Source organism: Camarhynchus parvulus, chromosome 20, assembly GCF_901933205.1.
Source record: "Camarhynchus parvulus chromosome 20, STF_HiC, whole genome shotgun sequence".
Lineage (NCBI taxonomy): Eukaryota > Metazoa > Chordata > Aves > Passeriformes > Thraupidae > Camarhynchus > Camarhynchus parvulus.
The window spans coordinates 10,486,810-10,497,743 of record NC_044590.1 but is presented as its reverse complement, the minus strand read 5'-3'; the positions used below and the strand labels follow the sequence as shown (position 1 = coordinate 10,497,743).

General features: G+C 45.4%; 1 protein-coding gene across 1 annotated transcript; it reads left to right on the top strand.

Moving 5' to 3' along the window:
- The first annotated feature begins 458 nt into the window (after positions 1 to 458).
- Positions 459 to 10,063, top strand: ACTR5 (actin related protein 5). The gene is made up of 9 exons (XM_030963193.1): positions 459 to 853; positions 1,609 to 1,838; positions 2,699 to 2,868; positions 4,239 to 4,456; positions 4,782 to 4,964; positions 6,922 to 7,044; positions 7,561 to 7,700; positions 8,569 to 8,701; positions 9,159 to 10,063. Exons 1-9 carry the CDS (start codon positions 470 to 472, stop codon positions 9,402 to 9,404), a joined length of 1,827 nt encoding a protein of 608 aa, XP_030819053.1. The 5' UTR covers positions 459 to 469; the 3' UTR covers positions 9,405 to 10,063.
- Positions 10,064 to 10,934: the final 871 nt, after the last annotated feature.

The window sequence follows — 10,934 nt, the reverse complement described above, 5'->3', positions numbered from 1 at the left end:
GCTGGGCCGTGATTCTTCCTCAGGAGCTGCAGTGACAGCACAAGGCGGAATGCTACAAATTGAGAGGGGAAATGTAGGTTCAATATCAGGAAGACATTTTTTTACTGTGAGGCCCTGGCACAGGGTGCCCAGAGCAGCTGTGGCTGCCCCTGGATCCCTGGCAGTGCCCAAGGCCAGGCTGGACGGGGCTTGGAGCACGCTGGGACGGTGGAAGGTGTCCCTGCCATGGCAGGGGGTGGAATGAGCTCTTTTAAGACCCATTCTATGATTTTGAGCAGTGTTGGCTGCTCCCTGTCCCAGCGGTTAGGTCTCCTCTCCTTGGAAGCACACAAAGCCCTCACATTACGGAGCACACCCGTTTAAGATTATCTCGATTATCTCAAGACCCCGCGCCTCAGAGCAGCGGCGCCCCGGAACCCTGGATCGGGCCCGGGTTGCCGGCCGGACGCGGGCGGGAGGCGCGCCCGCCATGGCGGCGCCCACGCGGGTGTTCGCGTTCCGGGACGCGCGCTGGGCCCCGGACCCGGTGCTGGAGCCGAGCGCGGCCGTGCGGAGCCCGCAGCCGGTGCCGCTGGTCATCGACAACGGCTCCTTCCAGACGCGGGCGGGATGGGCCTGCCCCGACCCCTCCGTGCCCGCCGAGCCGCTGCTGCGGTTCCGCTCGCTGGCGGCGCGGAGCCGCGGGGCCCGCGGCGGGGCCGGCGCAGAGACGCAGGTGGGGAACGACCTGGGCAGCCCCGAGCCCCTGCGCTGGCTGCTGCGCTCGCCCTTCGACCGCAACGTGCCCGTCCAGCTGGAGCTGCAGGAGCTGCTCCTGGACCACGTCTTCCAGCGCCTCGGCGTCTCCTCGCAGGTACGGGCGGGCCGGGCGGAGCCGCCCGTGGATCCCGGCATGGTTCGGGTTGGAAGGGACCGCGCTGTACCCCCGGCCGTGGGCATGGACAGCTTCCCCTGGACCAGGTTGCTCAGATTGCCGTGGCCAGGACACTTCGGGATGGGCAGCCACAACTTCCCTGAGCAGCCTGTGCCAACGCCTCACCACCCTCACACGGAGGAGTCTTTTCTTAATATCTAATCTCAGCGTACTCCCCTAAATTTACTGCTGGGTAATGCTCTTATTAGGAGTGTTTACTGACCACCTGCATACCCAGATGTGTTGAGAGTTGCTCTATTCTCAACACAGCTGCTTCTCAGACCATGGTGCCCTTTACCAATGACAACACCAGTTTGAAAGCTTTACCCGGAGTGGAAATAAACTTCCACTGGTTTTCACTCACCTCCTCATTGCGTGGGTTTTAGTTGCTTAGATTTTTAATAATTGCATGGATTTTGGTTACTTACATTTTTGATAATTTATATATGCCTTTAAAAGTCCATTCTCCTTCATCATTGAGTTTATTCTTTGATTGAATTAGCATTAACATTTTTTACCCCCTTAAACACTAGATATGATTTAACTTTCATGATTAATACCCTGCACATAAAGTGCTTTCTCAAGCCCATTTTGGAGGAGGTTTTGCTGATGCTTAAAAAAAAGAAGAAGAGATAACTAACCCTGGCTTTTCCCTTCATACCTTTATTACTGTTCTTTCCCCTTGTCTCTCCCAGGGCTGTGTGGATCACCCAATTGTTCTGACAGAAGCAGTTTGCAACCCTCTGTACTCAAGACAAATGATGTCTGAGCTCCTCTTTGAATGCTACCAAGTGCCAAAGGTATCCTATGGCGTGGACAGCCTGTACAGTTTTTATCACAACAGGAGGCAGAACTGGCCCTGCAGTGGTTTGGTGATATCCTCAGGGTACCAGTGCACACACATTTTGCCAGTCTTAGAAGGCAGGTGAGTTCTGAGTGTCTTAAATCTGGTGCAGCCACTGGCTTTTCAAGTGATACAAATAGCTCTTCCTCCAGCCCTGCACTGTTAACTCTTGTAGTAATTTATACTGATGAGTTAAAACCAGGTCTGCAGATTTTGCTAAGCTGTGTTGAGTTTTGAATTGAAGCAGTGCAGCTCTTGTAAGCGGTGTGTTTTAGCTGTTTATTGTGCCTTGATGTGTACTTTCAAAGGGAGAAGGGGATATGTGCTCCAAGTGAAACTGGGCATTAACAAACATAATTTAGGTTTTAAAGCAGCTTTGGGACAAAGGGAAGTGCTCTGTGTGTGAGACTTCTGCAGTTTACCTGTTTGGTTATTCTGCTACATTGCTCTACTTTCTCTTTTTGCTTTTTTAATCTTTTTTAATCCTTACTGGAGGAGATGGCTTTATTAGATCTGGTAATAAATTTTCAAAGTTTACACTTGTCCAAATACTAAGTGTTACAAAGGTTAAAAAGCTACTTTTAGCATCACTACCCATCTGAGAAGTGAACATCTCCGTAGATGTGTTCTGTGTTAGAACAGAACATCTCTTTGCTGTAGCAAAATTATTTAATATTTTGACTTGTTTTTAAAGCAGAACAGAGCCTTTCACAAAAAAATAGGGAACCAGCAGTTATAAATAGTTCAAATAGTGAAACAGCAGTGATTTTGCTGTTGCCTGAGAAAAGCAGGTGTGTTAGATTCTCTGGTAACCGAACCTTAAAATACTTATCTGTGAATATTCATCAACAGAAATCAAACACTTTGGCGGGAAAGCATGAGCTCTGTTTGATTTGCTGGGAATTCCCTGAGTGTGAGCTGTGTCTGTTTGCATTTTTGAGGCTGGATGCCAAGAACTGCAAGCGCATTAACCTGGGGGGGTGCCAGGCTGCCGTGTACCTGCAGCGCCTGCTGCAGCTCAAGTACCCCGGGCATTTCGCAGCCATCACGCTGAGCCGCATGGAGGAGATCCTGCACGAGCACAGCTACATCGCCCAGGACTACATCGAAGGTAAAACCAGCTCTCATTCACCACCTGCTACTGCTCACTTGTGGGGGTACCAGTTGTGGGTTTCTCTGGGTCTGGACTGAAGGCACTTGAGGTAGTAGTTCATGTTCAGACTCAGGTGTTTATTATTTCTTATCAGTAAAACAGTCTCACTACTGTGAGTTGGGCAGCTTTTCATTAGAAGGCACAAAATGGCCAACAATCTCTTGGTACAAGGTCTTTCAAGACTAAACTGTCCAATTAAGAACTGACACCTGGATTATTTTCCCTTTTAACACAATAACTGGTCTCACAGAGCTCTCAATGCAGACTTTTCTGCCCGATTACAAAATGCCACCCAAACCCACAAAGAAGGAGGAAGAAGAAGCACAAAGAAGAAACCCAGGATGACACCCTGTGCCCTCCATCTTCCTTCCATGCACAACATACTAAAAATCCCAAACTCTAAATTTCTCACCAAGTGATACACCTACACTACTCTCTATAATCTGTTTCACACTTTTGTAGATCCTAGTCTATCTTGAAGTCAAGGAAACTTTCTCACTTTATTGTTGTTGTTCACCACCCATGTTATTGTTCTTTAATATAATTCCCCACTAGTTCTCAATCTTTTTACTTTGTCCTCTCTACCCCTTGTTTTTAATTCAGCTCAAATTCTTTCAGAAATATTCTACTTGTGTTTTGCTTTCTTTGTGGTAACCTGCCTTACATCTAACAGAGGTTTAATATTTAAAATTAAGCCAGAAATAAAATTTAACTACTACTGCCACAAAGAAAAAATCTGTATTGGTTCAACTTTCTCTGTGAACAAAAATTGTGATAGTTTCAGTGGAAAGGAATTTAAAATGAGCTTATTGTTTCCTTTATATGTCAACAAAACATCTTAGTGGGTTAGGATTTCTGTGTTTCCTATCTGCTCTAAGGTTTCCAAAGTTGCACAGAACATGTCTTATGACTTTTTGTGAATTAAATCAGTTTTAAAATTTCCATGGCAAATATCATCTGAAGTAGTACCTGAAGAAAAGTTTTTTTTTAATTTGTCACTTGTGAATGAGCCTTCCTTAGAAATGTGTGAGTGGTCTCCCTCCCCTTGGGCAGAGAGACTTCAGTGTGCACTTGCACTTTGTAGTACTTGGTGTTTCCCGGAGGTCAGAGCACTCAGAGCTGCCTGCACTGGGTGTGTGACCTGGAGGCAGCACTCAGAGGGGACAGCCAAGCTTGGGAACTGCTGCCAAGAGGTGACAAAATTCTGTGCTTGCACTTTTTTTGCCTTCTTTCCTCACCTTTCATTCTTCACGCGAGGTGCGCATAACACGTGAATTGTTGTTTTGTGCTGCCAGAACAAAAAGTTGCTTTGCTTTCCAAATGCCCAGAGCTGCAGAAGTGGCGGTGCCCAGAGTACTACGAGGACAATGTGCACAAGATGCAGCTGCCTTTCTCCAACAAGCTGCTGGGCAGCACTGTGGCATCTGAGGAGAAGCAGGAGAAGAGGCAGCAGCAGCTGCGGCGGCTGCAGGAGCTCAACGCGCGGCGCCGGGAGGAAAAGCTGCAGCTGGACCAGGAGAGGCTGGACAGGTTGCTGTATGTGCAGGTAATGCAGGCAGAGTGCCAGTGTGGTGTCTTGGGAGGAGAGCTGTCCTCAGAGCTTTATCAGAAGGTCACACATCATGGTAAAGAAGCTGTGACTGTCGTGGGTGTTCCCTGATAGGAGCTTGCCAAGGTTAGTTGTGAGTTAATAGAGATTATTGATGCAGGGGATGTTTTCAGTTTCTGAACAGCACTTCTGGGAAATACTTCAAATGCTGTCAAAGTGTGCACATCATAGTCTCTAGTCATGCAAGCAGAGTATCTGTACATCACTGCTGACTGCTGTTGCCCTGTCTTGTTCATCACAGCTAACTCTGATCTGTCCACAGGAACTTTTAGAAGATGGTCAGATGGATCAGTTCCACAAAGCTTTGGTGGAGCTGAACATGGACTCTGCAGAAGAGCTTCAGTCTTATATCAACAAATTGAGTCTGTCTGTTGAACAGACAAAGCAGAAAATCCTACAGTCAGAAGTCAATATTGAAGTAGATGTTGTGGACAGCAAGCCAGAGGTAGGATGTTTTCACCAAGCTAATCCTCATTTTATCTCTGAATGAATTAAACTTCTGTGCTTGAAAATGTGTCCCTTCAGACTTCCATTGATGAACTAAGCTTTTTCTTTAACACATTGCAAGTCATTATTGTTGGCAACTGCTTCTCTCTTTTCAGAGAGAATGTCCTGAGACAACCATCCTTAATCTTCAGTAGTCTTCTATTAAAGATACAGAGGAGATAAAGATATAACCCATCCATCTTTTTGTTAAAAAAAGTATTTGTTTTCCTTTCTGTTCTTCCCCTTAGGTGCAGAAAGCTTAAATGGTAAACAACCAGCCCTGCCTTCATTCTAGCTATTTTTGGTGGATTTAAGCTGCATGTTCTGTGTTGGTTCCTTAATGAAAGATTATTTGCTACACTTGGTTATTGGAGTTGTCTTGAAGCTGAGGAGCTCCTTGTCTGCTTTGCCAGACTAACCCAGGCCCAGCACACAGCAGCTGCTGCCAAGAGGTGCTCTAAGGCTGCTTGTGCATGTACTTCTAATTGCCTTGCAGGTCACATAAGACAGAACATTTTTAGCTTTATCAGCCTCTGTTCAGGGAAAAGGTACAGAGAAAAACAGAAAATTGAAGCATAGAGGGGAGATCCTTATTTAGGTTGCCCAGATAAGCTGTGGTTAGCCCATCCCTGGAATTTTTCAAGGCTAGCTTGGAGAAACCTGGTTCAGTGGAAGTTATCCCTGCTCATGGCAGGGGGTGGAACTGGATGAGCTTTTGAGGTCCCTTCCAACCTAAACCATTCCATGATTCTATGATTATCAGTGCAAGAATTATTGTGCTTCAGCAAAATTCAGGGAGATGATGGGCTTTTCATTGTGATGAAGAATCTTTCTGCCTTCTGTCAAAAGAAGGTATTATAGAAAAAAGAGAATTGAAAGATTAGGAGTTACCTGTGATTTTTCTCAGTGACTGTGCCTAAATTCCAACATCTCCCACACCCCTGCTCTTTGCAGGGTGCAATCTCAGACCTCAGAATGAGTCCACAAGCTTTGTTATTTGGTCTGTGCCTTGAGAGAGCACTTAGAATAATCACAAAATTCCTTTGTAAGGTCAGATGTTCAGCTAAGTGTGTGTATCTTTCTGGTTTTGTCTTTTTCCTTTTTTTACAAGATTAAAAAAAAGCATTTAACAGGACTTCATGAGACTACATTTTTGCTATAACAATGAACACTTCTAAACTTCAGTTTAATTGAATTTATTCAGTAGATATAAAGTAGATACTGAGGAATGTTTGAAGGATGTCATTTCAGCTCATCCTGGCATTACAACAAATGTTTCAAGTTTAAAATAGCAAAAGCAAATATTTAGTAACAAAATCCCAGAGGTAACATTGTAACAAAAAAATGAAGATAATTAAAAACCTGTTCCTACCTCACAACAGGAGTCTTGTAGGATTTTGAGTGATGCTTTTCATTAGGACAGAGCTTCATGTCTGTGTAAAATAAAAAGGGATTTGGTGCATCCTGTGAGCAAATAGTAGACAGTTGAAACTCTCAGAAATTGTGTGGTGGCTTTGTAGCTAGCAAATATTTGTTTTCCAGTCCCACACAAGCAAAATAGAGAATTTAATGGTAATTTTAGAGCCGTTAGAGGTGCTGGAAGGATACCAGGTTTTAACCAATATAAAAAGCTATTTTACTAAGTTTTAATATGCTGTTATGCTTAGGACATGGCTGCCTGGGATCCTGGCAGTCAGCCTGGTGACTGAGGCCTGCATTTCTTAGCTGGCATTGGGATAAATTATTTGGAAGTGTTTGATTTTTGTGCTTTGTGTGAATGTCTGTATTTCTATTTCCTGGGCATAATTGCTTTCAGGCATGTTAAGAGTTGAGGTTTGAGGACTGAGTTCTCCAGCTGTGTTACCAGAATTGAAATCCCACCTGAGCTAAGCTACCATAACTTGCTCTGTTTCCAGACTCCTGACTTGGATCCACTGGGCAGTGAACAGTCCCTGGAGGATGTGGAAAGTATTAATGAGTTTGAGCCTTTATTTGCTGAGGAGCAGCCTGAAGTTGAGAAGCCAGTTGCTGCAGTGCAGGTTTGGTTGCTGTATTTACACCTTGTGCCAGGGGTTTGCATCCCAGTTGTCCAGCCAGTCTGCTGACATTTCTCCTCATGCAAACATTGTTTGCCTGCTCTTGGAAGAGATGCCTAAACTACCTGAACAGGACATGAAGAGAGAAATCCTGGCAATCTTAGCTGGTGGTTTAGGATGAGAATTTCCTCTTGGCTCATTCTGCAGGCAGTGCCTGGTGTAGCAGTGCTGTGTTATTAAGGGAAAAAAAGTGTTTTTGTCTGTGATCCATTGCCTGATATCCCAGTGGACACAGCTTTCAACTTGTGAGGCTGAGCCTTAGAATTAAGTGGCTCCAAGCAGAATAAATTATAGGAAAAGTCCAGCTTCCCTGACCTTTGGAACCTTTAGCATAATGCTATTTCTCTGTGGGAGCATTACCATTTGTTCTTTTGTACAGAATTGTTTGGAAACATTGGTTATTCTGGACTATTATTGTTCTTTAACATAATTCCCCACTGCTTCTCAATGTTTTTAAAGCCCGTGTTTAACCTGGCAGAGTACCACCAGCTTTTCCTTGGCACTGAAAGAATCAGGGCTCCAGAGATTGTCTTCCAGCCCTCCCTGATAGGAGAGGACCAAGCTGGGATAGCAGAAACCATGCAATATGTCCTTGAGAGGTGAGTTTACAGAACTATTTAATTCAGACAAAGTATTCTTCATTTGATACCAGCTTTTGAAATGCTGGGGGTTTATCAATAATTTGATAAAATTTGTTGAATAGTTCTTTTTGATAAGGTCAAGGATTGCAGCTTAGACATGTCTTCCTGAAAGCCACATGTAACTCTTTTTGTTTTAAGTCAATGAGTCTACAAGGTTTTTTTGATCTATAACCCCAGCAATGATAAGTTTTTGAGTATACACCTCCAATGTATGTATATTTGTAAATTACAGCTACTACTAAACTATTATGAATATGTTAAAACATACACAAAAATAGAAATTAAAAAAGAATGAGATCAAGGTGAAATAAACATTATTTAAATGTATTTATCAATTTTTCTTCCTGCACCCCACTGAGTTGTTTTGCACAGACCCCACTTTAGAGATCCCTGGTCCAACTTGTTATTGAGGGAAACAACAAACACTTGCAACAGTGAGCTGGCAGTCTGGTTTTGGGAGACCAAAATCAGGGATAACATATTAAAGTTAAGATACAGGCACACTTGCTGGACATTTCCAGACAAATTAGCATTGATGAAATACCACCCCTGAATTGAATGAACATAGGACATCACATTTTTCTGAATGATAAGAATTCCAGCCCTAGAAAGGAATCCAATTGATGATTTATGGGGAAATGAGTGCTTTCAGGATTTTTTTCTGCCACCCTCTTAATTTCCAGAATACAAAGAAGGTTTTTGGTGCTAGGAAAATTAAGTTTCTCAAAGTGAGTCCTGGGACAAGGTACCAGTACTCCCCACAGCTGTTCCAGTTCATAGGACAGATGTCCTTGAGAAAAGCTGAAGCTGTTCTTGCTCTTCACAGGTATTCCAAGGAACAACAGGCTATCCTTGTCCAGAATGTTTTCCTCACTGGTGGAAATACGATGTACCCTGGACTGAAAGCCAGAATCCAGAAGGAACTGCTGGAAATGAGGCCATTCCAGTCATCCTTTCAGGTGTGTGTGTTGCTGTGGTGTTTATGTGACCAGCCTGTTCCGCTGTGTTCAGATGGAATTGGGTGAGGTGCAGAGCAGGGGCATGGGCAGGGTTTTAAGGCAAGACTCTGCAAACAGCTTTTTGACCTGAGAAGGTGCAGGTTAAGCAAAGGTTCAGTTGCTCTTTGTGAACACAGCATAGTGAGCAGGGAAAAGGAAAGTCTCCTTCTACTAAAGGACCATGCACACAAAAGCATGTTTGGCTGGAAATTTGCAGATTGATTGCTTAGGAATTGATAACAAGGTGAAAACACACTTGAACCCATTCCTAACATTACTGTTTCTGGGAGACACTAAGTAATCAGCTCAAATTTCTGAAATTCAGTAGTTTGTGTCATATACCATTGTAACCAGGGTAAAAAGGGCTTCCCTTTCCTGTGCTGAATTGACATTGTTGTTCTGTTTTCCTTCCATCCAGGTTAGCCTCGCTTCCAGCCCTGTCCTGGATGCCTGGTACGGGGCTAGGGACTGGGCCGTGGAGCACATGAACCGTGAGGAAGGCTGGATCAGCAGGAAGGACTATGAGGAGAAAGGGGGTGAATACCTCAAGGAACACTGTGCCTCCAACGTCTATGTTCCCATCCGCCTTCCCAAGCAGGCTCCCCGGGCAGCCGAGGCTCCAGGCAGAGCCTCGGGCACAGGGAACCCTGGTGAGCAGGCATAGCCGTGTCCTTGGCACCCTCAGCGCTGCAGGGAAGGGTTCCTGCTGTGCCACAGGGCAGAGCCTTGCTGCCTGCTGAGCTCCCATCCCAATCCTTGGCCCAGGAGGATGGGACACGCTGGCGCAGTTCAGTGCTGCTCGCACATAGCAGCTCGTGGAGAGGAAAAATCCCTCTTAGAGACTGTCATAGTAAGGCTCAGGGGTTTTGGAGAGTGTGTGTTTTACAGCTTTTTAAGATGTAATGAAATGTCCTGGTTTTAGATGGTTTTTATTGCAGCTGGGCTGTAGCAAGGCAGGCAGCCCAGCAGGTGTCCCCCTTGCCCGTGTCACAGTCTTCTGTCGGGACATGTCGTGCTGCAGGACACCAGGGGGGCTGAGCTCAGCCCTGCCTCCCGAGGCCTCGTGTTCCATCTCCTTCCTGCTAAAGCAGCACCGAATAACCAGTGGGTGTTTCTCGTCTCCATCGATGTCAGAGATAGCGATGTTGTGGCTGAAACTGGAGAGCTGGGCACATGCAGACACAACCCTCCACAAAGCACAGTCCAGAGGCACTGCCAGGCCTTCTGCTGCCCTGGAGTGGTTCTGCAGGCTGAGCAGGGCAGCTCTCTGATGGGACTTCTTGATCAAATGGTTGTAGCAGTAAAGCAAAGTTTTTTACACTAGCTTATGTGTTTCAGTGATTTCACCTCTTTAGAGCTATGAGGATGGTTTTGATTGGTTGTACTTTGCTTAAAAACAGAGGTTTGCAGCCAGGCTCCTGCCCTGCTGTACGATTTGCCTGTGGATTCAGCTGTCCCACTGAACAACTTGTTGCTTTCCCAAAAGAATAATCCATCCTGAATGCTGAACCCAAACCTAAGGAGACTCCATCACTTTGGCAAAAGCTGAAAAAGGCAAGGTAATGGAATATACAGACTGTAACTGATATAAATAAGGTGTTGAGGTGGTGTTTGGTGTCCCCAAGGGCTGCAGAGCATCAAGGTAAGTTGTCATCTAGCAGATTCGAAGCAAAGAACATGAGGAACGTGCTTGTCCTGAAGTTAGTTGCCACAGGATAAGAATTTTGGATTAAAAAGTATTACCAAGATTTACAATTTCTTATAAAAGAGAAATTTGTGGGCAAATATTGAGGTCTCACCTGTGCACTGAGTGTTCTTCAGAGAGCCTGTGAGGGAAGGGTTGTTGCAGACCTGCTCTCACACAGTTCCTGTGGCACCCAGCACTGGACAGTCCCAGGTGGGATGCTGGTCTTGGTGGCCCCTGCCTGCTCCTCACAGGCTGTTGGACAGGGCAGGGGAAGGGAGCTGGCTGCCCCCAGGTGACCTCAAGTTTGGATTATTGATCCTATCCCTGGCTGCCTGGAGGCAGTTTTTAGGACAATTAAGGGAATTCTGCGGGTGGTAAAGAATGTGGAAAAACATGCTGTGCTGAAACCAGCCAAGTTACACATGAAGATGTCTTCTCTGATCTCAGTGACCTGGAGCCAATGCTGTCTCATTGCTGTTTGACCCCTCTCTGACCCATCTTTAGCTT

What these genes read in the sequence shown, in the direction of transcription:
- ACTR5 (XM_030963193.1), top strand. Translation starts at nt 470, where the DNA reads ATGGCGGCGCCCACGCGGGTGTTCGCGTTCCGGGACGCGCGCTGGGCC. An exon ending in GCCTCGGCGTCTCCTCGCAG is followed by an intron (nt 854 to 1,608) that starts GTACGGGCGGGC and finishes TGTCTCTCCCAG; the next exon opens with GGCTGTGTGGATCACCCAAT. An exon ending in CGCCCAGGACTACATCGAAG is followed by an intron (nt 2,869 to 4,238) that starts GTAAAACCAGCT and finishes CCAAATGCCCAG; the next exon opens with AGCTGCAGAAGTGGCGGTGC.